This window comes from Eleginops maclovinus, chromosome 1 (assembly GCF_036324505.1).
Source record: "Eleginops maclovinus isolate JMC-PN-2008 ecotype Puerto Natales chromosome 1, JC_Emac_rtc_rv5, whole genome shotgun sequence".
In the NCBI taxonomy this organism is placed as follows: domain Eukaryota; kingdom Metazoa; phylum Chordata; class Actinopteri; order Perciformes; family Eleginopidae; genus Eleginops; species Eleginops maclovinus.
The window spans coordinates 24,598,144-24,625,295 of NC_086349.1; the positions used below are offsets into that span (position 1 = coordinate 24,598,144).

General features: G+C 41.3%; 3 protein-coding genes and 1 non-coding gene across 7 annotated transcripts; 2 read left to right on the forward strand and 2 right to left on the reverse strand.

Annotated features, from left to right (window-relative positions):
• Positions 1-80: 80 nt before the first annotated feature.
• On the reverse strand, positions 81-6,331 carry si:dkey-150i13.2 (mitochondrial carnitine/acylcarnitine carrier protein). The gene is made up of 9 exons (XM_063881987.1): positions 6,076-6,331; positions 4,157-4,249; positions 3,749-3,876; positions 3,002-3,092; positions 2,222-2,339; positions 1,944-2,016; positions 1,551-1,660; positions 858-979; positions 81-562 (listed from the first exon to the last, which is right to left on the reverse strand). Exons 1-9 carry the CDS (start codon positions 6,175-6,177, stop codon positions 500-502), a joined length of 900 nt encoding a protein of 299 aa, XP_063738057.1. The 5' UTR covers positions 6,178-6,331; the 3' UTR covers positions 81-499.
• Positions 6,332-7,500: 1,169 nt separating this feature from the next.
• Positions 7,501-11,863, forward strand: ndnl2 (necdin-like 2). Of its 2 annotated transcripts, none has more exons than XM_063880539.1 (11): positions 7,501-7,554; positions 7,861-7,924; positions 8,508-8,627; positions 8,712-8,775; positions 9,108-9,187; positions 9,278-9,372; positions 9,471-9,550; positions 9,667-9,709; positions 9,826-9,888; positions 11,270-11,384; positions 11,474-11,863. In XM_063880539.1, exons 2-11 carry the CDS (start codon positions 7,871-7,873, stop codon positions 11,567-11,569), a joined length of 810 nt encoding a protein of 269 aa, XP_063736609.1. In that variant the 5' UTR covers positions 7,501-7,554; positions 7,861-7,870; the 3' UTR covers positions 11,570-11,863. The 2 variants fall into 2 exon arrangements, with proteins under 2 accessions (XP_063736609.1, XP_063736617.1); XM_063880547.1 differs by having other exon boundaries at positions 7,546-7,657.
• Positions 10,510-10,638, forward strand: LOC134872656 (small nucleolar RNA SNORA11). Its single transcript, XR_010166841.1, has one exon. It is a non-coding gene; the product is annotated as a small nucleolar RNA SNORA11 (small nucleolar RNA).
• On the reverse strand, positions 11,779-26,711 carry si:dkey-96f10.1 (6-phosphofructo-2-kinase/fructose-2,6-bisphosphatase). Of its 3 annotated transcripts, none has more exons than XM_063880518.1 (14): positions 26,286-26,711; positions 22,339-22,464; positions 21,507-21,603; positions 21,288-21,354; positions 20,108-20,182; positions 19,972-20,028; positions 18,357-18,478; positions 16,556-16,763; positions 16,330-16,476; positions 15,936-16,040; positions 15,207-15,336; positions 14,694-14,756; positions 14,526-14,590; positions 11,779-14,252 (listed from the first exon to the last, which is right to left on the reverse strand). In XM_063880518.1, the coding sequence occupies exons 1-14, from the start codon at positions 26,365-26,367 to the stop codon at positions 14,193-14,195; spliced, it is 1,404 nt and encodes a 467-aa protein (XP_063736588.1). In that variant the 5' UTR covers positions 26,368-26,711; the 3' UTR covers positions 11,779-14,192. The 3 variants fall into 3 exon arrangements, with proteins under 3 accessions (XP_063736588.1, XP_063736597.1, XP_063736579.1); XM_063880527.1 differs by lacking the exon at positions 26,286-26,711 and adding an exon at positions 25,180-26,152; XM_063880509.1 differs by lacking the exon at positions 26,286-26,711 and adding an exon at positions 23,458-24,225.
• Positions 26,712-27,152: the final 441 nt, after the last annotated feature.

The window sequence follows — 27,152 nt, forward strand, 5'->3', positions numbered from 1 at the left end:
GAATAGACAATTGGAAATAAATGAATACATGTGAATGAAAAAACTATAACTTGGGATAAACAGAGGACACTCACACTGTGGCAAATTCAGAACCGCTTTATTCAAACACTTTAATCCCAAAGCTTACAAAACTGCGTCCTGAACACAGGTCCAACAATTTCATCGCCCAGCATAAAATGAATACTGACTTTTGGCAGAGCTCGTAGATTAAATCATATTCAAACCCATTCTGAACTGAATGGTACAACATTAAACATATGACATTTTACAAACATCACAAAATATCTCAAAAAGTGAGAAAGCCTCCCGCCAAAGGAATATCTATTATCAGAATTACGTTTTATATAGTCATACATTCATGAGTGTGCGTATGTTGTATCATTACTCACAAAAAGTGAGTGTAAAATCTTCATTACAAAGAATGAGAATCAAAGATAATTAATTGTATAATTAAATAACATTTAAGAATACAGAAAACACTGGTCCACGCTGACTTATTTCACCAGCTCGGTGCGAATGCGTTCAATCCCTTTAATGCCATCTCGAACCCCAGAAAACAGGCCTGAAGGAGGGAGAAATGAACCAAGTAAGTCATAAATAAAAGGGTTAAAAATGACTCAAAAAAGGAGTACAAATTGAAATAAGCTGAAAGTATCTTCTTTTTTGTTTAGAAATCGTATTTGTGTACACGGTCTCTGATATGTTAAGATGTTAGAGAAGGACATCTCTAAGGGGTTGACAAATCAAAACAGAGCTGGCCAGCTAACCAATCAGAGCAGACTGGGCTCTGGTTTCAGACAGAGGGTGACAGTCCCTTTATGAGAAGGTATAGGAGAGAGTATAGAGTATACGTTTACCGCGTTGGCAGGAAAGGCTCGTAGAAAAACAGCATTAAATCCTTTGTAGAGCGCTTTAGGTCCTTCCTCTCGGAGCAGCGTTCTCAGGACGTCCGCCACACCTCTGTACTTCCCGTCTGCAGCTACACGGACACACACACACACAGAGACACAGAGACACACGCACAGAAGTTGTATTTAACATGAGGTGACACCCAGCAGCTGGTTAGCTTAGCTTAGCACAAAGACTGGAAACAGAGGGAAACTGCTAGCCTGGCTCAAGCCAAAGAAAACTAAGTCAACACACCAGCTTTATTTTTTGTGACAAGGTACACCAACTTTTGGTATAAGGTCACAAGACAGAAAGTTTGGGATCCACTGGCTTCATCTTTAACATATTTTAAAAGCTCATTGTTCATTTAAAATGTGTTTGACATGTAAATTGTCTGCCTGTCACTTAACAGTAGAGCTCAAAGTTGCCTATTTGAAGTTAATTAGAAGTATAAGGTAGACTTAAATGAAATTCTACAGTAAAATTACCAAATGAAAATCAAGCACAGTACTTAGATGTAAAAGTAAATACTTTTAGATACCTACTGTATATTTTTCACCCCTAAGCAGAGAAGGTTTGACCACAGAGGCCCCTTTCTTTTCATTTCCTGTGAATCTGGGTTGTATATAGAGCTGAGTGTGGAGCTTCACATCGCCTCTCACCTGTCTGGAAGTTGGACTTGAGGACATCCGGAGGAAGAGCGATCGTCCAGTTTAAAATCCCGGCGATGCCTCCAGCCAGGAGGATCTTTGGAGTGCTGAGCTGAGAAACACTGACACATAAAAGACACACATTGAAGTTTAGGAAAGATGAATTCAAACTGCAGAGGAGCAAAACCATCGTAAATCACTTAACAGTTCAACACTAGAATACTGTATGTAAAGTATATGTTTGCTCTCAGCTTTGTTGAACAACCTGACATTAAACAATGGCCTGAGAGGGGGAGTGAGGTGGATCTACTTTAGATGATCCAGCTGTAGGAAAAGACCTTGTACAAACTCCTCAACAACAGGCCCTACTGGAGTATTATGTATAAAAGCTAACCCGCGACTCACCTTTGACCCTCAGGTGTCAGGAAGTTTTTGAGGAGTTCATAAGTCAGGAAGTACAGACCGTTTGAAGGCACGTCTGTGAGAGAGACAGAGAACACGTGAGGCTGTAACACAACGCTTAACTTTGGATTCAACATCTGCAGGAAGGAACACAGCGCCTTAAAGATCGATGACATTAGTTACAGTCAGAAGAATCCATCATGATGACACGTTATTTAGCAGTTTGCCCATGGTGGTGACAAAAGCAGTAAATATATCTGAATCCACAAAGTGATGTTTACCTCTGATGAGAGTAAGCACAGTCCCTTTGTACAGGCTGCGGATCCCCTGAGTCTTGTAGAGGCGGATCGCACAGTCAACAGGACCTGCGTACCTGGAGCCTCCTCCGCTGGCCTGCACCTGAAACACACATTTAATCGTGGCACATTTTTGTAGGATTTTTTAAAACCAACAAATAAACAAAAACTATAAGTGTAACGTGAGGTCAAAGACTACCGATTCCCCGTTTCCGAGGCTCAGTCCCACCCCTTCCTTATATAACAGCTGATCACAATAAATCCAAATTGTTCTTAGAATATTTCATTTAGTTCATAAATTGAATTTGCATGCCTTCTGTTATTATTTTAGAAAGTGATTTTACTAACCACTGTACTAAAATGGAGGTACTTGTACTTGATTTGTTTTCATTTGAGAGTGGTTTACAACTCTAAAGTTTAGAGATGATGCATAAACAAACTTAATTGAGTTTATAAAACTTTGCCAGGAGTAAAACTAAGTAACAGAATATAAGTCCATATCACATTTTCTGATAAAACTTTGAGCAGTTTTTCATGTTTCCAGCTTCTCACATGTGAACATTTGGTGCCTTAAATTATCGGAAAGTGTCTGCAGTATTAATGATTTTGAGATAAGGACATTGGGTTGCATATAACAAACAAGGTGTGACTTTGGACTCTTGTTATTTATCACAGCCTTTTTTACTGTTTTCACAAAATAATCACTGACAAAAAATGATGAAAGGAGAAAATAATCAGCAGAATAATCCATAATGAAGTATTTACCTGCAGTAAACATTTGATCCTCTCTCCTGGAGCCACAATCACCGTAGTGAAGACCCCTGCCAAACAGCCAGACAGGAATATTTGAGTGGGCCTGAATAGAGCAGAAAGAAATCACTTTCAGGGACCAGGAGGGAACCGACCAGCTGCGGAGTTTATGTTATTTGATCTGCAAGGATCCTCAAACCCCCGTAGTTCTGTGTGTATTTTGTACTGCTGTAGTTTTATTCAGACTCTACAGAAAAAATGTTCTTATAAGTCAATAGGAACACTTTCCACAAGCCTAGCTATCCCGTCCTGTAAAACCTAACAGGAAACATGTGCACATGGGGGGGGTGCTGCAGGTCATACAAGGACAAGAAGTCCTTCTGAGGCTGCCGCTCGCTCACAGCACGTGTGGCATTTTCACATACATATATAAATAGAGATCTGTGTGTCTGTGTGTGTGTGTGTGTGTGTGTGTGTGTGTGTGTGTGTGTGTGTTTGTATGTATGTGTTTATGTGTGTGAGAGGAAAGGAGTATGGAGGAGTGTCCCCAAGTAAGCAAATGATAGCAGCGGGGAGGGCAATAGAGGAATAGTTAAATATAGAGCTCGTATTCCAAGTATTACAAACACACCGTTAAAGAGACACTAATAGTGTGTGTGTGTGTGTGTGTGTGTGTGTGTGTGTGTGTGTGTGTGTGTGTGTGTGTGTGTGTGTGTGTGTGTGTGTGTGTGTGTGTGTGTGTGTGTGTGTGTGTGTACTCACGTTAGGGGTTTGTTAGGGTCGGGCTGCTGGAGCTGTTTACCCAGACCGAACCCAAAGAAACTGATGGCCATCATCGGAGCCACACCCGCCAGAGGAGCCCCCATACCTTTATACAGGCCGAGGACACCCTGCGGGCACACACACACACACACACACACACACACACACACACACACACACACACACACACACACACACACACACACACACACACACACACACATTCATAAATACTGTGCAATATAGAGAATAATAATTCAACCGATGAACTGAATGTATTCAGATTGTATTTTTCTGGACTTAACTAACCGGGAACTGTATACTGTAGTTGTTTGAGTGCGTGTGTGTGTGTGTGTGTGTGTGTGTGTGTGTGTGTGTGTGTGTGTGTGTGTGTGTGTGTGTGTTCACCTCTTTGGTGACGGTCTTGCGGAAGCAGTCATATGTTCCTGTGTAGAGGACATACTGAGCGCAAGGGGCTTTAGGCTGCGTCTGTAGCCTCACCTGGAGAAGAGCATTTCATCAGAAAGGTCAGACACACACACACACACACACACACACACACACACACACACACACACACACACACACACACACACACATCTTGGGCCATGTGTTTTGGAGGGAAGGATTGTTGAGATGGTAGATAAAGGAAACACCCAGCAATGCCTGCTCGATGATAAAAAAAAGCGTTGTTCTGAGTGTCTGACCGTTACAGTGAGAGGGAGATTAGACATTAGTTCTTCAGGTGTATTATTCATGTACTGTACATATACACATATCAAAAAAATTAAGTTATTGCAACTCATCCTGAGGGGAACATACATTTCTGGACTACATTTCAAAGTAATACATTCAAAACACTAATGCATCTGCAAAGAAATCCTGTATAGAAGGAAGGATTTTCTGTTGCATGCTAAAAGTGCACCTCTTGCAGGCCGGCACGACATGGACAGTTTCGCTGTGGGTAGAAAAAGTCATTAAAATCCCTCGACTGAAAACCTTTCTTCTCACTTCCCTTCTCTGAAAATATAAAGCTTTGCTGGGTCTGATCATTCAGCGGTCACAAGGTGGAGGTTGTGAAAGACATCCCCAGCATTTTAAACAAGCTAAAGAAGGATTAACAAAACAACTCATAGAAAGTAAACTTTGAATCTGAATTGATCTAATGTTTTGAAATCAATGGAAAAGATAACACATATATTTAAGGGTAAACTAAAGTTTGGGGGACAGTTGTCTGACATTCTTCACTCTTTGACCCTTTAAATACAAACTCCCAAATTATGAAAAGTCACTCCTGAATCTTTCTATGTATTCATCCCCTTTTGAACGCCACAATTATTCAAATAATCTGCAGATAATTGTGGACTAATCTCTAATCTCCATCTATAAAACATGAGTAAATAAAAAGCCTCAGGACTTCGAGCCTTCGGCATCTATCACGCCTGCAGGCTGGAATAAGTACCAACGTACATTTTACATATTCTGCAAAAAATCTTGTGACTTTATATCTTGTTCAAATTGTTGCCTGAGTAACGCAGGGGTCGTGACAGTGGATCGTGAGGTGCTTTCCATTCAGACTGTTTGGATTTTTGTTGTCTATCAAGAAACAAAGTGATATTGCTGCTTTTCATCCGTCAATCATTGCAAGCTATCCATTAATGGATTAGCTGTTTAACAGAAAATATGCTTTTGTTGGTTACAGTTTCTCAAATCAGACACTTTTGCACTTTTCTGCACAAAATTACCAAATTCCAAATCTGCACAGCCAATCCAGTTTTTAAGTCAGATATAGTGCATATATTTTCCAGCTTGTCATATTTGTATTGTATTTATTTTGTTTAAGTTTCTTGTACACATATTGTACACTTATTTAGATTAATGTTTCACTATGATGGCCAAAACACTAGCAATAAACATAATTCTGATCTCATTCTAATAACATGAAAGTGTTCTTTATGTAAATTCAAACCTAATATCCTACGCTACTGTGAGTATTATTCTAATTTCTAAAATATATTAAATTGTAGCCCTCATCTGTACGTCTCCTTTTACTATTACTACCAGTCCAAACAGAGCTCCTTATAGCTCCCACATGTCCTAAGTGACATTGTAAACTGACTCATCAATAATCCCCTGCACACCTTTATCTGATCACTGACTTTCCCTCAGTTAATCCTGTTTTAAACTGCAGAATAAAACCGCCCACAAAGCAGGAAATACTATTCTAGACACAATAAATGCAGTCCTTTATATTATAAAAGTAAACTTGAGCTAAATTAAAAGTCGTCTTGTAGTATATATAGCCTGAACAACATGTTGGGAGTCACCTTGATGGTGTCCAGCGGGTGTCCGGCAAGCAGCAGGCAGGCTCCGGCGACCCCCCCAGCCACGAAGTTCTTAAGCGGAGAAACTCTTGCCTCTTCCCCCATCGTCTTCCCCGCATGGCCGGGGAACAGAGCCGGGCAGGGACCGCTTCACACCGGGCAGACAGTCCGCACACACATCGGTATATCTGTCTCTGAGTGTGTGCGTGGGAGTGGAGGAACAAACTGTCAGTCTGCCTGTCTCTATATCTGTGTGTGTGTGTGTGTGTGTGTGTGTGTGTGTGTGTGTGTGTGTGTGTGTGTGTGTGTGTGTGTGTGTGTGTGTGTGTGTGTGTGTGTGTGTGTGTGTGTGTGCGTGTGTGTGTGCGCACTGAGAGAGGCTGGACTTTGTCTTACGGGAGCCGAGTGGGACTGTGAGCTATGTTTACTATAAAAAGTACTACCTATGATATTTATATAAGAGTAGAGTTTGCGTTAGTAAACATGTGTGATGTGATACCATTGTTTATGAGGCTCTATAATCTGTAATCTCAATCAAATATACACAACAGTGACATCTGGAGGAGAAACCATTTACAGTGTACAGGTGGGGGATTATCTGCAGCAGGGGTTCAGGAGCATCGGTGGTGGAAATAAATCAGATGCTTTACTTATTTACAAATACTAATATCACAAATAACAGTAGAAATCCTGCTTTAAGAACCTTACTTCAGTAAAAAATTAAAGCATTTTTACTCCTGCATTTAAAAGTAAAAGTGTGTAAGTATTCCTGCAAAATGTATCTATTCAGCAAAATGTACTTAAAAGTATGAACAAATAAAGCATAGATAGATACTCATTTCAAGTTAAAGACCTGCATTGAACACCATTCTTGAATTAAAGTATTTACAGTATAACTTGTATATATTTTACTTTAGTTTTATTTTCTATTTTTGAGATGTTTATATTTTATGTTTGTTTATTTTCTACTGTTTTTGTATATTGTGAATTATGTGCAATACCTTTGTTTTACAATTCTGCTGTAACAAAAAATGTGTCCAAATTTGGGATAAATAAAGTATTTGATCTTATTCTGCTGATAATGACGCGTCCGATGCTTCAATAATAGCGTATGTTAAAATACAGTCTATGGTTGAAATAATAAAGGTTTCTGATGCAGGATGTGTCCCTGTTGTAGAGTATTTTCACAGTACTCTCACTTCAGTAATGAAGTAAAAGTGTATTTCTACATGATGTTGATGTTGGTAAGGAGTTTGGTTTGAATCGAAACGCGAATAAAGAAACTCATAACCAAATTTAGAAATGTTTACCAATAATTAAATCAATATGGTAGCATTATTAAAAACCGTATTATTAAAAAACCATTACTTTATATGTTTTTTAATTAATAAAATGAAAATATAAAAATACTATAAAAACAACATCCGGCACGCTCCTACTACGTCATCAGCAGGCGCCTTAAACTCAAGCGGGAATTTGACGGTTTGTTTTCAGAAAGAAGTTTGCGTTGAAACAAATTAGAGAATATTTTGACACACGTTTATTTTTATAATTTGATCCTTTCACTACAGTCTCCAGACACTGAGTATTTAACTTTATTTAAGTTATATTGACGCTTTAGAGCAGTTCGTTATCTCGTACCTAAGCTAACGTTACTATAGCATTAACGGTTGGGTCTTCCGTAACCGTTAATCCTCTTAAACTTTGTTTTAATGGACTTTTTTTCTCTGTTTAAAGCTGCAAAAGCTCACTTACCTGACCGTGGTTGTATTTTAGTTTGTTTACCAGGCATCGTGTCATGATGTCGCATAGGAAGAAGCCGTCCAACGCACATGGCTCCTCTCAGAGTACTGTGAGTTAATTAAACATCCTCTCTGTTTGTAATCTTCAGACTCCATACAGTCCTGTTTCCTTTATTCAAAAATATTAATTATATAAATGCACGTTCTTCAAATTAATACATGTGTACAGGTTTATTAAATGGCCTTACAAGACATCCAAAATAAAGCTTTAAATGAGAAGAATCTGAGCTGCAACTTAATTTGTTTGAATCATTGATTTATCTGATGTTTGCTTTTAACTACTTTAAGATCCACTCCAGACATGTTTTATGACACAACATTCGCTCTGTATTGTATCTGTTTCATTTTCCACATTGAACGTACATCACAAATATAACATCCATCCATTATAAAAATAAATACATTATCACATGTCCTCCCACAGAGAGACATGTCGTAAAGAAGTAGAACAAAAATATTTAGTCAATAGAAAAGGTAATCATAGATAAACACGTTTTAATTTGTGCTTCAATGTATTATGAACTCCCTTTACCTCTAAACTTCCTAAAACTGTCTTCCTGTTGTGTAATGGATTTTGATCGTGGTATAGTAAGACACTTTTAAATGTTAACATCTGATGTTGTTTGCCTGCAGAGTAACGCGGGTCCCACTGCGACTCAAGAAGAAGAAGATGACGCAACCTTCACTCAGCCGAGCACAATGCAGGTCCAGAAAGGGCTGGAGAAGCTCACACCTGCACAGGTCGACCAGAAAGTGAGAGGCACACAGAAGTGTTATTTTGAATAATCACAAAACTACTTTTTTAATAATTCCGTGACACATTTTTCTTTCCTGCAGACAGCCGAGGTGGTGCAGTACTTCTTGGTGAAGGACCAGAAGAAGATTCCTATTCGCAGAGCAGGTACAGCGGCACAAGTCAACTGAACATTTTCTGTTTAGTAAAAGCTTAAGATATCTTCTTTAATCTACTGTTTATGATCACGTTTAGCTGTATAGGTTTCACAATTTGAATAGACTTTGCAGCTGTATATTTAAAGCTTTTGAATAACAAAATTACTGAGGTTTTTATTGTGATTTTATAGGACATAAAATGTGGTTATCCAGCTGCTCCTTCTGTCCCCAAGCTCTGTTACAATGAAGAGGCAAATCCATCCCATTCTGAACTGGAACTCTAAACCAAGCACAGTCAGCAGATGTGTAGGGAAAAGGCCTTATTGGTTTTTCTTTCTTCAGATCTTGTGAAACACGTGGTGAAGGAGTACAGAAACATCTACCCTGAGATCATGAAGAGAGCAGCACGGACTTTTGACCAGGTCTGTTCAGTCTCACAAGATGAGCTAAACAGTGTCATATTAAATAATCACAATACAATGAAAACACGTTTCTCTTTTCCACATTCTCAGGTATTCGGCCTTAAAATGGTGGAAATTGACCCCAAAAATCACCTGTACATACTCATCAATAAATTGGAGCCGGTTACGGGGGCCTCACCGATCACGTGAGGCATATATGTTTTAGGATTCTCTCTCAATGCATTGAAATGATATAAGCTTTTATACAAACACTTTTAACCTGCTTTGTTTTCCTTGTGTGTAGTAACCCGACCAATCCAAAACTGGGTCTGCTGTTTGTCATCCTGAGTGTTATCTTCATGAAAGGAGGTGTTGTAAGAGAAAGTGAGTGAGTTGCATCTATTACTAACTCTTATTAGTCCATTCTCCATATTAAGTAATAGAGCGTATGTGCAAAAACCTGAACTCGGGATAATATTCTGGTTTTGTTTGTGCGACAGGCGTCGTCTGGAAAATCCTGAAGAACCTCGGTGTTGACATAGGGTGAGATGAGAGTTTGCATTCAATATATCTGGATGTGTGATTTCTACACCGGATTGTTAATGACTCGGTTTCTATTCATTCTTAAATGATTGTGATTATTGTAAACCCCCCACCAGAGAGAAGCACGAGGAGTTTGGTGACTCAAAGAAGGTGGTCATTGAGGAGTTTGTGCGTCAAAGGTAAGAAAATGTTTCGCCAAATCAATCAGCATTTATAAGGCTTTTCCACCAGTGTGTTTACATGCACAAGAAGAACCAGATGAGCAGGACATCTGTTAGTTCTGTTAGTTTAGTGTGTTTGGTTCTGGTTATTTCTAGATTAAGCAATACTCTTTTAGTCTACTAACTTCATTACACATAATTATGGCCAAGAAATGCCATGGACACACACACACACACACACACACACACACACACACACACTCACCTCAAAGAAAAGAGAAGCATTGTCTTCTTGTAATAGTCAAAATAAATGTGCCATGCTTCCAAAACAAGGTTGTGGTTAGAGGTCACATCTGCTTACCAGTGTCACCTGATTTCTTTGAGTAGCCTGGATTCACGTAAACATTATTGTGGATTCCTGTAATCAGCTTCCTTTTCCCTGCCCTCATTATCTATAAAGGACTCTGGTTACCTGTGAATGTGTGATGGTTCACCCCTCCTCCATCTCCTTAATATGTGAAAAAGCCCTGATTGTCCAAGCTTGACTATAGCTCACTTTACTAATCCATTGTACTTATCCATTCTGTGATCAGAAGGTCACAGGTTCAAGCCCCTGCTGATGTCACTGTATGAACTGCACTGGTGTGATCAGAGCCTGAGTCTCTCAGACCATAGACTCGGGTTTATACCACACCACAGATCAACAGGAGAGTGGAGAACACTGGACCACTTCAGAGTGGTCTGGACCTGCACTGACTCCTGACATTATCTTTGTGTTGTTGGTCATTACTATTCACCCAATGTTGGGTCTCTATGATGCAATTTACAAATGTTTGTCATTTAGCGTTTACAATACCTAATATAAAGTTGAAGCTCTATATGAAGATCAGTGTTCATTCTTATGCCGCATTTCCCCTGCATGGTACGGCTTTGCTCAGCTTTAAACAATTATGTGTTGGTTCTCTAAATGCAAAAGTGTTGGATAGTACCAGGAACCTTCTTTATTTGTATTTATACATTATTTTTCTTTACCTCAGTCCAATTTCAGAGCAAGCTAAACGGATGCTAGCAAAAGTTAAAACACCAGGGTATTGTAAACTGAAATTAAAAAATGATGTTAACTAAATACAAGAAAAATCCTTTGAGTGAAAACCAACCCTAAAAAATCTCAGTTCACTGTTACCTTCTTAGCTTTATTACTACTGAAGAAAAAGGACACTGCATTAATATCTTTAAACTCCGTACCATGCATTTGAAATGAGGCATATGTATTGAATTGCCGCAGTTGTGTTTGCAGTACTCTGTGTCTGTCTTAGATGCATTCCTTTTATTTGGGATTTAATGGACTTGAATGATCACACAGTAGGCTACAAATGAATTGTTCATTGTGCGTGTGCAGGTACCTGGAGTATGTACGGATCCCCCACACAGAGCCGGTGGAGCACCAGTTTCGTTGGGGTCAACGTGCAGAGGTGGAGGTGTCCAAACCAAATATCCTGCTGTTCATGGGGGCAGTGAGTATCAGAGTTTGGTCAGTAACAGAGCCCAGCTGCCTGCAGAGCTGAGGATTTGTCCCTAATGAAGATGTGTTGTGTGATTTCAGCTCCATGGTCAGGAACCTCAGAGCTGGAGTCAGCAGTACCAAGAGGCTCACCGCGCCCCCAACTCCAGCCAGTCTGGCACCAGCAGCCAGAGATAACTTTTGTAGTGTTACATTTTCTATCTTGTTCATTTTTGAATGATGGTGCTGAAAGACAAAAGCTGCATCAGTGGCACAATTGAATCATTTTGTTAGGCCTTGGAGTCCGTTTAAACTCAACAGCCAAATCAAATCCTCTATTTTTTTATGTTCCTAGGGTACCTACGAGCTGATGTAAATATGTTCACATTTAATATCACGCACAAATATTCAGGGTTCCATTTTTGCTTTTATTGCCTGAAAAAGGTAACAGTTCTTTGCTCATGTTCAGAAAATAAAATCTCTTATATTTGATCAATGATTTGCATTTATTTGACTTTTCATTCATTGTTCTCAAACGCTCATGACTGTTGGACAAGACGACATGTAACTCTTTGACATCGCAGCTACATATTACAGAGCTCAGGACACACAGGCACAATTGCACTAAAGTGGACGACAAGAGCAGTTTGTGACCTTGGATACAGTTTCACCACACAAAGCACACGATTACAGATCTGACTCCAGATCTGCTACAAACTGAACATCTGTTTCAAAAAGGGATGACTTTTAAATCCTAGACACTTTTCACATTGTGTTGAAATAAGAACATGCATTTATTTACACTTTATTTCATGTGGTGGCATCCCTTTAAATAAAACAATGGTCCCCTGAGAAGATTGTATTTTCTATTGCTCCTCCAGGTGATGGAAATTAGCTCATATCAGGAGGCCTGTATCACTAAGACTGCTCTATGTTAGCTGGGTATATTTGGGTTAAAGGGTCCTATTCTGCTCATTTTCAGGTTCATATCAGTATGTAGTGTCTCTCCTGGGACATGTCTCCATGCTTTAATGTTCAAAAAGCTCTTTATGTTTCTCATACTGCCTGTGCTGCAGCACCTCTTTTCACCCTCTGTCTGAAACCAGAGCCCAGTCTGCTCTGATTGGTTAGCTGGCCAGTTTAGAGATGTCCCGCTCCTTAACCCTTATCACGCGCAATGAGTTGGAGCGCTAGCCAATAGAAGCACAAGTTTTACCTAGTGATGTCACTATGATCAGGAAGTAAACTAAGTAGTGTAGACAATGATGTCCGGCTCGGTGAAGTTACTTTAAGAGAACCAGAATATATTTAGCTTGCTTTGTGATACAGGCTGCCAGATCATGACCTAAGGTCCATGTAAACCTATTTAAAAAAACTATATTGCACCAGATTCCCTCGTGTATCTTAATACAATGACCGATGTCAGTTAAACACATACTACAGCACAGACACTTTGCCTCTGCCTCCAGTGTGTGTGTGTGTGTGTGTGTGTGTGTATGTGCAGTGAGGGTGCATAGAATAATCATGTTTATTAAACTCATGTGAGGCACATCATGGTATTTGGGCAGTTAAAGTGCCAAATGTCCCCTTAAATTGACTTTCTAAGGATCATATTATAGACAAATTATCTTTCCACTGTGACAACAAAACCACACCTTAAAGATAATTACCAGTGTGATCTGCTTTTAGACAGGATATGAAAGGACTCCAACTAACAAGCCAATCCCGGTTCAAGCATAGTTTGGACTTGAACTGAGATGCATGTTAAATATGAGGCGCGGCCAGCAGGCATACAAATAACTTGTGACAGGAAGGACACGCAGCATTTAACTTTCCCTAATATAATAAAGACTTCCGATAGTCTACAAAGCCTCCGACACAGACTGAAACCTAATATTAAATACTATATCGTTGAGTCTTATCCTCACCATGAGATTGCCAGGCTTTGTGCTATCATTGTGCCAGGCCAATAAATAGTCAATTCCCTTATTTAAATATATAATTAACCATTTTCACACTTTTATTTTGGATCATTTCATTAACCAGATATAAGGGGTTGGTTATTAAGCTCTAGAGGTGTTGGTATAATATATTCTTTTACTTTTACACAGAGCCAGGCAAGCTGTTTCCATTTCCAGTCTTTGTGCTAAACTAAGCTAAACTAAGCTAACCGCTTCATTGACTTTATATTTAGTGCACAGATGTGACAGTGGTATCTCTCCTGTATCTCTCAGCAAGAAATTGAACACGTTTAGTGATCAAAATGTTGAACTGCTTCAACTTATTTGTCTTATTTTGCATTCCTCTTTGCACCGCTGTGACTGCTAGTTACAAAACTGCTGCTTACCAGTCGTTTGGATTCTCATATGATGTACCTCTGTGATGTGGAGACAAGATAACATGATGTGAAGTGGTTCAGATGGACATGAAGAAGTGACTTAAAGGTGGCTGATGCATTATTACAAGTAAGGCGGAGGAAATACGAAATGAGGGATGAAGAGAAGAACACAAAGACATGCATGTTCACGAATATCCAAACAGAGATTCTGGTCACCTGACCCGCAGTAGTTCACTTTCACAGTAAAGGAAGCCTCCTCTTCTTCATAACAGACATCTGGCCTGAGCCCTGCATTATAAAGTGCTTTACAATGGAAATAGGCTGCCTTAGGAGAAATGTCTCATTTTCATACCTCACAATGATTCTACATTTCACAACAACGACCAAAGGTAACAATGAACACTAGTTTTACTTAAATTAAAAAGGCCACTTTCCATTTAGGTGGGTGGAAATTAAACCAGTTCCCCGGACCAGTTTGTCCCACTAGATGTGATCCGGGACCGTCTGCAAAGCCTCTGCTGGCTCTCTGTCGACGTCCACGTTCTGTAAGAAGAGACAAGGAAACAGTGTTAGGGAAGCTTATTTAATAGCATAGCATTGAAAGCTAACAATCACTTTATTACCTGAGAAAACTAGTTTGAATTTATCAAATTTCTACCAGTATTTGTGGTTCGTTATAACACAAAGTATATTGTTTGGGCACAAATTGGTTAATTAGCTTAAACCAGACCTGTGGACTGACTTCATAAGCACTTAGACACAACTAAGAGAACTTAACTTAATATCTTAATTTCATAAACAGACAAAATAATTCACCACTGGTTTGTCTCTGTGTGTGTTGACAGCTTCAACATGGAGGAAGACAGACTCCACTTTACAACCTGAGAGAATAAGACAAACAGCGACAAAGAGAGGGGGTCACTTAGGAGTTTATAAGTAAAGAATGGAGTTGTGAATGTGTGAGGAAATAAACGAGAGACTGACCGTAGGCAACAGGTGTGAGTTTGAGCACCGTGTGCAGAGGACACTTCAGGTAGGGCAGCTCATCTGACACACAGGAAAACACAGTAGTATGAAATACAAGTATCCCAATGTAAAGACTGAAACTATCGGCATGTAAGTCTGGCTATTCTTTCCGACTTCATCTCTATGGCTGTTAGCTTGAAGTAGAATCGGAGGATGAAACCCTCTTTATTAGTCACACACATGCACACAGTGAAATGTGTCCTCTGCATTTAACCCATCCTAGTACTAGGAGCAGTGGGCAGCTACTGTGCAGCGCCCGGGGAGCAAGGGCACCACAGCAGGGCTTAGGAGGTGAACTGGGACCTCTCCAAGTAGCAGTCCACTTTCCATATTTGAAGTCTGTTCGGGTACTTGAACCAGCGACCCTACGATTCCCGGTGCAAGCCCCTACTGACTGAGCCACTGCTGGACTCTTCAAACCCATTTTGGAGTTTCTCTCCTACACTCTAGATTATTCACATCACTACTCACGAGAAGTTTTGTTCAGGAAGTAAGCGAGCAGACATCTCATGACGGCCTGGTGACAGATGACCAGAACGTTCTCCTGCCGCTCCAGCTCCATGATGACCGGCTCCAGACGCTGCACCAGGTCCTCGTATGACTGGAAAACACACACACAAACACACACATACAGAGAGACATGTCAGACGGTCCACACAAAGTCAGTTAAGCTCTACTGTGGTGTTGTGTTTGCTTCTGAACAGGAAGCGTAAACTTGTTTGTTTGCTTGTGTTCCATGTAGTGAAATGCATTTGCTGGATCCATATTTTCACATCTCTCTTGGTTTTTTGTTATTGTTTAATGAATATCTTTGAGTTTGGGAGAAATTGAAATATTCATACCTATATTTTTCCTTTTCCTTTGATCATAAATGACTCTCTATATCGTGTCTCAATGAAACAGAAAAACTAAATGATCCTTCAGATTGAGTTTTATCTACCAGTCTGCTGTGATAATGACACCTCTTGTGTTTGAACTCGTCCGCAGAGACACCTGAGGGCATCTCTCGTTAGTGCAGCGCAGTCATGGTGATAACACAACACACATTTAACCATCAGGACAGCCAAGGCGGGAAAATACTGGAGCATAGTTTGAGCTTGTTCCTGCAGCTTTTAACATGAGTTTTGATATACAACTACAAAAGGGTGATGAAGTAGAATATTTGGACCTTTTTTCTTGATAATGAAACTCTTTCCTCACCTCTCCTTTAGGGTAGCGGTAGCGGTACTTGTCTTGGTCCCTCAGTGCAAACTCCTCTGGGTAATTCTCCTGGATCTCCTCATACGTCATGTCCTCACACACACCCTGAGGCAGCAAACAACAAACACATTACTTAATCACACAACTCACTTTCTCACCCCTTCAAACAAGCAGGAAAACAGTGTATACATGTTTTTCAAATGACACAAACTCTGAACAAAAGAGCGCTGTGGACATTTAACATCTAAACATTCTTCAAACACAAATTAGTGGGTTTTTTTAGCGCACTTAAGTTCAGTAAGTACGTATCATTAACCTTTGTTGAGGGAGTCAGTGCAACGCTAACTTAAGTCAAAATACGTCCTCCCTGCAGCTCTGTATTCTCCACACTCACAGCGTCTATCTCATTGAGGGCCTTCCACTGTTCGTACGGGACCCCCAGAGCCTCGGCGGTCTGGATGGTCCTCTTCATGTGACTCGTCCACACCTTCAGGTCACTGATGCACTGACCACGCATGTACGCCCCCAGAGCGCTGGCAAACTGATGCACAAGAGGACAGGCGTGAGAACACAAACAGGATGTAGTATTTATAGAACGTCACAGATTAGATCCACCTAACCTTTGCTCCACGAGGCGACAGCCCCGAGTCCCCGCCGATGCGTCCCACGAGGTTGAGCTCGCTCTCTCCGTGGCGAGACAGGTAGATGGACCTCGGCGTGACGTGGATGTTCATGAGGTAATACACGATCCGGCTCTGGATGTGGTCCTGGACCCGGTTCACCAGGTACCGGCTGCCCACGTTGAAGATCTTGATGTAGGACAAGTACCTGCGTAGATAAGATAATCCTTTGTTAGTCCCACATCGAGGAAGTGCTGTAATATTCCCCAGGATTTCCTTTTAAATAAGGGTGTTTTCTTTATTGCCGAATGAGGATACACAATTGTGATTGAGCTTATAGCCCACTCACTGCTTACTGCAAGTACTGCTACATTTATATTTGCAGTATACAACTGAGTGTCTAGGGTGAACTTCCATGAAAACATGCTGTATTACATTTCTGCTAATGCAAGAACACTCCTCCTGCTGCAGCTGCACATTCAAAGCATTTAGCAGGTGAAACACAAGTTGACTTTAATTACGAACGAGTCACAGGAAAAGCCGTGTGTTTGACACTGAACTTGACACTGGACGCTATAGGTCATTAAAAATGCATCAGCAAAACAAGACGGCAGTCGTGTTGAACATTTTTTGACAGAGGATTAATTTGAAATGTTGCAGGGAGTAAAGAGTAAGTAATGAGCAGGAAGAGGTTAAAGGTACTTCAACTGAAGGAACTGAAGGCCTGTCTGTTGTTCATTTAGGAGTACGATTCTTATAAATACTGCCTGGCCGAAAAAAAGGTCACACTGTAATATTCGTTGGACCGCCTTTAGCTTTGATTACGGCACGCATTCGCTGTGGCATCGTTTCCACAAGCTTCTGCAACGTCACAACATTTATTTCTGTCTTGCATTAAATGTTCTCCAACATCTTGTATTGACGACGGGAGATTCAGACCACTGCGCAAAGTCTTCTCCAGCACATCCCAAAGATTCTCCATCGGCTTCAGGTCTGGACTCTGTGGGGGCCAATCCATGTGTGAAAATGAGGTCTCATGCTCCCTGAACCACTCTTTCACAATTTGAGCCCAATGGATCCTGGCATTGTCATCTTGGAACATGCCCGTGCCATCAGGGAAGAAAGAATCCATTGATGGAATAAACTGGTCCTTCAGTATATTCAGGGAGTCAGCTGACCTCATTCTTTGGGCATGTTGCTGAACCTAGACCAGACCAACTGCAGCACCCCCAGATCATAGCACTGCCCCCCACAGGGTTGTGACCTTTTGTTTTGGCCGGGCAGTGTATAACACTTAAGAGGAGCATACAGATATAAGGCATACAACTTTATCACCGTATAACATTTCAACAGGTGCATTACAGTCGCCTCATACTTAAGACAAAGAGCTGCATAACTTCCTCCAAATTCTCAACAACGTAAACAACTTCTCCGCACACTCATGGCATGTGCAGAATGAAATCAGATCACTGTTGCTCACAGAACGAGTGAAAAGGCCAAAGAATGCCTGACTTCTTTAATGAACTGACTATAGTTCCTTCAGCTGCCCTTCTCTATTCTGGAACCTGTGATATTAAACTGTTTCCTGTTACCACAAGTAAATAAGCTGGTGCTAAATCAACAAGAACTGAAATCTTAGGGACTGCCAATTAAAATAAGTCTGGTGCTATTCTTTATTTTTCCCAAGACACAACCAAATCCAACAGGCCAACCTCCACATTCAACAATGTAATATATCATGGGGTGGGAATCATCAAAGTGGATGTGTTAAAGAAGACTGTGCTGTTGTTGATTTGCTCACCTGTCCTTGTTGTCGTCCAGCGGGATGTAGGTCATCTTGTAACACTCGATCCTCTTCAGGAAGTCGGCCACAGCCTCCTCTTTGTCACAGTCTTTGTAGTCGGGACTGCTCAGCTTCACTTGCTGTTTGAAGAGAGAGAGGGAGAGATTATAAGGTTTAAGATTGACATAAAACCATGTGTCTTCATCTTATGTCCAACATTAGGGGACTCAGAAGGCTTCAAAAGGAAAATGAACAAAAAGGTTTTATTTTATGACTCCAACATGCCACTTAAAGATGAATCTGTGCATAACATGGGATGCATTAATAATGACAAAGGGTATACAAACCTCAGATTCAAGCATTTACTTAAACTCTGAGAGCACATACACACTGCTTCTGGTGATCATTTATGTATCAATGTTTGTATTAAGTAGGGAAAGCAAAGACAGCAGTGACATAAAGCAGAGTGTTTTCCCACACTATTTTCCTTCTGACTCTCAGCCCTCCGTACTCTATAAAAAGTGTTTTCCAAAACAATCTCAAACCTCTGCTGTTGTTTAAGTTGTTTGCAGTAAACAGACAGGAGGATAATGGAAGCTGCCCAGGGAGCGGTGTGCCAATAAAGTTAATAATGACTTCCTGTTCCCTTTCTCGGAGAAAGAGACTAAAGGTCAATATTGTCTGATCTAATATAATCTTTAAGTGTATTTTAGAGGCATAACGTCACGATTACGGGAGACGGCTAATTGTCTCACGCCTCACCAGATGTTTCTTGTGAAGCAGTTTGGTTGTTTGCCAACTCATAAAGAGAGCAGGAATGAAATCAAGCTGGAAAGATGTTGTTTTTCTGACCAAAAATGTTAAGTGTAGTCATAGTCTGAAGCATGCCAAGACTAAAGGATTGAAATAGAAGCTAAAAACATAATTTATCTGAAACAAAATGAAGGTTTTAAATGAGGATGATCCAGACACTGACAGAGAATTACAAATAACCAAACACTCATTCATTCTAAAACTGAAGAGAAACTAAGAGGAATACAATGTCAAAAGCAGCAGCACATATTGATAACAGCAGTAGGAATATTACTCCATATGTACAAACCATCTGGTGTGACGTCTGTTCCAAAACCAGTCCATAAGAGAGACAGATGTGACCTGACTCAATCTGACGGCTGCAGTCTGTCCCTCAAATAACAAATGAACACTCTGAGCTTTGGCTGAAAAATGGTCTTGGCGCGAGGCACGGCTCTCGCAGGGATCTTAGAAACAAAACTTCCTGTTCACACACACACACTCACACTCACACATATTGTAGTGGTTTGACATTAAGTAATTGGATCGGGGCCTGGGCCTGGGCCTGGGCCTGGTCAAACCCTGCATGCATCAGAATAATCAAAATGAACCCCTTTTAAACTTTTCAATATAAAACTGAATATTTTCCACAAACAAATCACAAAACCACATCTTCTTAAGAGTGACAAAAGCATATATTAAAAGTGCCGTTAGTTCATCCACAGTGTGTGAATGAAGCAGTATCGGTAACAAAAAGCAGTCCAAAAAGTATAATCCACAAAAGGTCCGTTGCATGCTTTCCAAGTACCGACTTAAAATAAAAAAACCACATTTCACTCACTTTAATATTCTCAGCGATGATTTCTGGATCGTCACAGATTGACTCCACAAAGAAGACCTGGGCAGGAGAAAAGAAAGAGAAATGGGTAAAGGTTCAGTACTTTTCTACGGTTTCTATCATTGAGACACTAACGTACCTTGTAGCCGTTCTCCATAGCGAAGCCGAGGATGACCTCTCTGCGCTCCAGCGTCGTGTTGGTGGCATCAAAAACCTTTCAGAGAAACGAGATTAGTGAATGATTTTCGGACTTTAGGACATTTGAATGCCATGATGAATACGCCCTTCCTGCAGAGATCCGCGATGCTGCCTCCCTGGACATCTTCAAATCCCACCGCTGCCAGAGTGCTTAGGGCGGTGGTGGCGAAGTCCATAGGGGCTTGGCCTGGGAACTGGAAGGTCACCAGTTCAAGTCCCCGAAAGACCAAGTGCCACCGTGGTGTCCCTGAGCAAGACACTGGTTACCTACACTGCTCCCCGGGCGCCGTACATAATGGCCTCCTAACACTAGGATGGGTCAAATGCAGAGACCACATTTCGTTGTCCTAGTACTTGTACTCTGTGCAATGACAATAAAGTTGAATCTTCATCTTCATCATCTTCAAATCCTCACTAAAATCTCACCTCTTCACCAGAGCCTCTGACCACTAACTCATCTCAGTCCCCGGTTCTTCGAACATACTGCCATTTCTGTTTCTACTTTATTTACTTTACTTTTCTATTCTTTTATTTGCCCTAGTTTTTTGTGTGTTTATTTGTTTTCTGTCTGTCCTCACAAAATGGAAAGCGGCCATGGGTACCTAGAAAGGTGCTATATCAATTCTAATTATTATTATGATTATCTTGGCCAAAATAATTACTACCCACTATATCGTCCTAAACTCGACTCTAAACTCGTGATATGACACTTAAAACCTTTCTTTCTTTCTACTTAAAAACATTTCGAACGTAATATTCTTGTACTTCTCTACCATGATAGCAAGTACCTAGACAATTAACCAACATATTGTGAGTGGTTTTGAATTGTCTCAAAAGTGAAAATATGTATTCTTGTACACCTGATGATAAATACTGCATATGTCACACAAAATTATTCATATTAGTATTTCTAAATACTTGTAAGACAACAGAAAAATAAAGGATTTAAAGCCACCCAATGTGTTTCAATGTAATAATTATCGCTCTGCATACAGTATGGTAGTGTTCAGTCGGTGGCACATTCAAACTGACTCTGTTTCTGTAAATTCTCCTACAGTTGTATAGAAAAATATCCGTTGTAAGGATTATTAAAGCTTTATTAAAAGGTATATTTGTCTCACCACGACCTGCCCCAGCTCTCTGGTGAAGTAATCACACACGTCTTTCAGCGCAGCGATGGCGCAGGACCTGTGAGCGGATAGAAACAGAAGAAAATATGAATAATGCAACATTTAAAAAAACAGAGTCTGAAATCCAGACTGTGATGCATATTTAAAGGTTTAGACTTGAGGAGACGAGACATGTGGAGCGGCACACTGTTGGAGGAGGAAGGCTCATACTTGCGTATCTTCATGGCCTCCTCGTTGTCGGGTCGGAAGAACTCGAAGCTGTTGTAGGAGCGCGTCGCATCTCTTCTGTACTGACCCACATTAAACACTGAGGAAGAATTAAAGAGATTGGTTTTTGTCAAAAACACATTACTGTGCAAGACAATCAGTATACGAAACATCAGCTGGAGGCTAGAAATCAGAGTTGACATACGTCTAAATGTATATAAAATCAAGAGAACTTCGGAAAAGATCATCACTGAACCCAAAAGACTCAACCAGTCTTTCGCCTTTTTATATGCAAGAGAACGTAGCTATAGTAGCTAATCTGAATACAAATAAAAACAGATAGTTGCATCACAAATACATTTAAAGGTTTCACTCACCAGCCCATAATGTCATTTCTTGATTCATCATTCATTTTAAAGAGGCCCTATTCTGCTTTTTGGGGTGTTCTCTTTCCTGTAGTGTGTTATATAGGTTTTAGTGCATTTTGTGTGCATGTAAATGGTCTGCAAAGGCTAGAATCTCAAAGTTTGAGTTTCAGACAGAGGGTGAAAAGAGTTTAGTGTAGAATGAAATCATTTGAATTGTGTTTTGCATAAATAAGCAGGTAGATTTTTGTCACTGATTGACAGTTGGGCTGCCATGAATCTCTTGTTAAAGATTAAATATTGCGCAATAAAGTGTTTTTATATGTTGAGTGTGATCACATGATGGTGTGAGAGTGTGATGGTGTGAGTGTGTGATGGTGTGAGCGTGTGATGGTGTGAGGGTGTGATCACATGATGGTGTGATTGTGTGAGGGTGTGAGTTTCAGTGTAATCATGAGGTCATGTGATACCTTTCGTTGTCACTCCGATCCAGTTCAGGTATCGCGTGAGTTTTTTAGAGATGTAGGTCTTCCCTCTGGCCGGCAGTCCCACCATCACTATCATGGTGGGGGAGTTGGTGAACTGCGGCACCGAGGCTGAAACACACACACACACACACACACACACACACACACACACACACACACACACACACACACACACACACACACACACACACACACACACACACACACACACACACACACACACACACACACACACACACACACACACACACACATACACACGTTGATTTCCACTGAGGTTTTTTTAGAAGTTCAACATTGACGGTGTCGGGATGAACACCACCAGCTTAGGGTAGATAATCCTCCTGCATCAAATGTAAATTAGAAGTCTTAAGAGTTGTGTTAATGCCAAATATTTCGATACTACTTTATCTATCTGTACCGATCTCTTTATCTAGAGACCGCAGGTGTGATACATGTGGCTCATACTGGCCAGTAAAGAAGAGTTAGCAATGATGATTTAAAACACTCAAAAGAGGATGTTAGAGATCATCATGAGCACCAAACGTGTGAGGCTGATGAGTCCAGTAGAATGAAAGATATACTGCGGATATTCAGACACACACACAATACGCACTCCAAACAATATACTGAGACATTTGAGTACTTTTTGTTGCCAATTCTTCTAATTGTAATCAAGTATTTTAACTGAAGACACTGATCTGAGTACATCTTTCAAGCATCATCATATTCCATCATCTGGCAAAGAGAGCATCAAAACCTGTGTTTAATGGTGTGAAAGTGCTGGATATCGGGACATTAATTAGCAGGAAGAGTTCTCATGGTGAACTTTTGGGGTGAACGGCCCTCCGGTCTCTCACAGGGCAGCGCTGTGCAGAAATCATCCTCTCAACTCAACAGAAAAACTAAACTCTCACGCTGCTGTTAAAACGTTGTGACACCTCCTATAATGCACAGGAATCAACTTGTCAACCTGTGAAACGAAACCATAGCAACTCATGCGGTTTCCATGTGTGTGTGGGAACCTGTGTGTCAAGTGGTGTGTGTGTGTGTGTGTGTGTGTGTGTGTGTGTGTGTGTGTGTGTGTGTGTGTGTACTCACAGCCTCTGCGTTGGCTCAGCCTGCTTTTCATCCATGGCCCCCAGGTTTTCTCCAGAGGATTTTGAGTGAGTGTTTTTGACATGACTTTAAAAAGTGAGTGGATGTGTGTGTATTAAACCTCTCCTTCTGTATGTGTATGTGTGTGTGTGTGTCTGTGTGTATGTGTGTGTGTGTGTGAGAGAGAGAGAGACAGGAGGGCCAGATGAAGAGAAGCGCTTCAGGTGAGCACACAGATTTTGAACTCTCTACCACGAAGTCTGTGTGGGAGGAGTTTGTGAGTCAGCAGACCTGATTGAGCGCCTCTGATTGGTTGTTTAGCCTGTCAATCACTGTAACTGTGCCATTAAAGCCCAGAACAAACTCAGCCACCAATCACCAAGAGCAACTGTAGACTTTGCCCCACAAACACGAAGTGAGGACTCCCCAGTAAAAAGCATGCTGAGCAGCTCCTTTATGAATCCTTCAGATGAAGTCAGTAATGAAATAAAGAGGCGCTTTAATGCTTTTAGGGGTTTTCCCTCTCCTGTAGTGTGTTCTATAGGTTTTTGTGCATGTAAATGGTCTGTAAAGGCCCTGTGTTCCAGAGGGAGTTTCTCTCCACCCCTTCCCCCATGCCTTAAACGCCTCCATTGGACGCCTTTGTTTGCTTCCGTAACATAGTGACATCACTATGTAACACTTAAGCTTCTACAGGCTAGCGCTCCAACACATTATATTATAAGCTAAGGGGCGGGACATCTCTAAGCGGTTGAACAATCACAACAGAGCCTGCCAGCTAACCAATCAGAGCAGACTGGGCTCTGGTTTCAGACAGAGGGTGAAAAGAGGCGCTGCAGCACAGGCAGTATGAGAAACATAAAGAGCTTTTTGAACATTAGAGCATGGAGACATGTCCCAGGATATACAAAGCTGAAAATGAGCAGAATAGGGCACCTTTAATCTTAATATACCCAGCTGACAGAGTGAAAAGAGGTGCTGCGCAATGTCTTAAGCTCTTATTCAATAATAAAGGGGCTAACAGCATTAGCTTCAAAAGTAATTTAATCTAGCGACAAAGCCACAAGTTGGCAGCACTGACAACCTGTCCCTTCAGGCCTCCATTCACAGGCACTGCCGCAAAAATATCATTATGAACGCAAACATCACGTATTACACACAGCTACACAGCAACAGATCACAGATAGTTTTTTTGTCAGAACATCAAGCAATCAGTTCATCACTACAGATATATTTAAATTCACTACATTTCACGTCACTCCAGTTATCTTAACTTAAGTAACTAAACTGTGGCTGTACCAAACCGTCATGATTCATGTGTTTCAATTCAACATGCTGTAGGTAATACAATGACATGGTCAGTACCTCACACAGCCCCACTACAACACATTTAAACTATCCCTTTAAAGTACTTAAAGTAGTCTTTATGCAACAACAGAAAAAGCCCCTTGTGAGTGTTTTAATAATATACAGTAAGAGGGAGCTGTTCTGATCACTGTTCTGAGACATTACTGTCATACTCAATGAAAGTGTGTGTGTGTGTGTGTGTGTGTGTGTGTGTGTGTGTGTGTGTGTGTGTGTGTGTGTGTGTGTGTGTGTGTGTGTGTGTGTGGGAGAGACAGAGAGAGAGAGAGAGAGAGAGAGAGAGAGAGAGAGAGAGAGAGAGAGAGAGAGAGAGAGAGAGAGAGATCGGTATGATCGTGCAGCTGCCAATACAGCTCTCACCTGTGCTGTGACACCGCACGCGCCTCCCCTGTGTCCATCTCTTCCTGGACTCCATTTGTTTCTTCAAGCAGAAACTCAAACACACGTGTAGATCGTAGCACAACTACCCCCTCTCCCAAAATAAATGCCTAACCCCCCCCCCCCAACCCTCACTTCAGCCATGCGTCCGTCAGTGTGTAGCTCTGCCCGGACTACTTCCTGTCCGGCGCGGAGGGGGACACCCGACACCTCTGCGCCGCACCACGTCCCCTCCGGGCGGCACATGATGTCCTGTATGTCAGGCGGCTCACACACACACTTACGTAATGCTGTATGGTGAACCATGAGTGTATTTTTTTATGTCGTGTCATGCCAGCTGGGGGTGGGGGGGGGGGGGGGGGGTCATGACATGTGGATCTGCTCGTGGATCAATGACAGTGATCAACAGTTTACGTCACGTTGTCACGCATGCGCACAAAGTCCTCCTCTCCCACGCTGATACACAAATAAAGCACGCGGGTCTGTGTAATGTTTTTAGTGTGTTTTGATTGTTATATGTGTGTTAAAATAAATGTATTTATTGCACTAGAATGGATTTTATAATTCGTTTATTTTTTTGCAGAACAAATGTAATCACTGCATAAAAATAAATATTTTTGATCGACTGAATGGAGTTATTCCACGACAATTCATGTGTTAATTCAACTAGAATGAATGCCATTCTTGGACAGGCATCAACATAATAATTGCACTAGGAGACATTTATTATTGCATGAAAATAAATGATGTTCCAGCACTAAATTAAGGGATTGCCTATGACTGCAAGTTAGCAAGTAAAAATGGTCTCTTCTCTCTTTGTTTTTTATGCATGGTCCTTAAATACATAAGAGGAAGTGTTTATGAGTATGCATGTGTGTGTGTGTGTGTGTGTGTGTGTGTGTGTGTGTGTGTGTGTGTGTGTGTGTGTGTGTGTGTGTGTGTGTGTGTGTGTGTGTGTGTGTAGGCTATTGCATAACCAAGTTGCTAGTTTAACATGAACATGCGACCCTGTCAGCAGTGTGTGTGTGTGTGTGTGCGTGTGTGTGTAGGCGTGTGTGTGCGCGCGTGCGCGTGTCGCTGTCACTCACCGTGCGGACGCTGGAACCGGAGCGCCCTCATCGCGCCCCCCTGTGACTCCGTCCCGTCTTGCGAAATCATCGCTCCGTTCATCCTCCAAATCTATTCCGGGTGGAGTGTGTGTTTTGCTATATTATGTTATTATGTTATATGTGTGTGTGTGTGCACGTGTGTGCATGTGTCATGGGGTAGATGTGTGTGTCGCTGCCTCCGCCCAGACGCCGTGTGATGGCGGGTTGATGCAGGCAAGTTGCAGCCTGCTAAGTCCTTAAAATGTTGGTCCTTGTCCTCAGTGTGTTCCCTCCGGTTTAGTAGTTCTCCTGACACACACACACACACACACACACACACACACACACACACACACACACACACACACACACACACACACACACACACACACACACACACACACACACACACCGTCTGCGTCAGGAACTAGTCCTCCAGGTTTAACTCCTTGTTACTCCTCCTTTCGGTAGTGAAACAGAGTAGCTACACATCCTGCTTGTCTTGTGCAAATAATATTCCCATTATCCACCACGCCTCTGCTCTTTGTCCTTTCTGCAGGGAGCTACGATGCTGCAAACTGCTCCTGTGTGTGTGTGTGTGTGTGTGTGTGTGTGTGTGTGTGTGTGTGTGTGTGTGTGTGTGTGTGTGTGTGTGTGTGTGTGTGTGTGTCCCATAGCAGACATTATTTCTCTCATGTTCATTCATTGGTTGTATAACGTTTAGGATGCATTGACAGCGTCACAGATGAACTTAAAGGGGCACTCCAACTATTTTACAAACAGGCGAAACGTTATTTAAGTAAGTGAGTAAATATTTACCAAACTTCCCCACCAGGTATCAACGCAGTACTCTGATTCTAACCCTGA

What these genes read in the sequence shown, in the direction of transcription:
- ndnl2 (XM_063880539.1), top strand. Translation starts at nt 7,871, where the DNA reads ATGATGTCGCATAGGAAGAAGCCGTCCAACGCACATGGCTCCTCTCAG. An exon ending in AACCTCGGTGTTGACATAGG is followed by an intron (nt 9,710 to 9,825) that starts GTGAGATGAGAG and finishes ACCCCCCACCAG; the next exon opens with AGAGAAGCACGAGGAGTTTG. An exon ending in GAGGAGTTTGTGCGTCAAAG is followed by an intron (nt 9,889 to 11,269) that starts GTAAGAAAATGT and finishes GTGCGTGTGCAG; the next exon opens with GTACCTGGAGTATGTACGGA.
- si:dkey-150i13.2 (XM_063881987.1), bottom strand. Translation starts at nt 6,177, where the DNA reads ATGGGGGAAGAGGCAAGAGTTTCTCCGCTTAAGAACTTCGTGGCTGGG. An exon ending in GACCCTAACAAACCCCTAAC is followed by an intron (nt 3,093 to 3,748) that starts GTGAGTACACAC and finishes TGCTCTATTCAG; the next exon opens with GCCCACTCAAATATTCCTGT. An exon ending in GAGCCTTTCCTGCCAACGCG is followed by an intron (nt 563 to 857) that starts GTAAACGTATAC and finishes TCCCTCCTTCAG; the next exon opens with GCCTGTTTTCTGGGGTTCGA.
- si:dkey-96f10.1 (XM_063880518.1), bottom strand. Translation starts at nt 26,367, where the DNA reads ATGAACGGAGCGATGATTTCGCAAGACGGGACGGAGTCACAGGGGGGC. An exon ending in CTATGGAGAACGGCTACAAG is followed by an intron (nt 20,029 to 20,107) that starts GTACGTTAGTGT and finishes TCTCCTGCCCAG; the next exon opens with GTCTTCTTTGTGGAGTCAAT. An exon ending in CCCTCAATGAGATAGACGCT is followed by an intron (nt 16,041 to 16,329) that starts GTGAGTGTGGAG and finishes TTGCTGCCTCAG; the next exon opens with GGTGTGTGTGAGGACATGAC.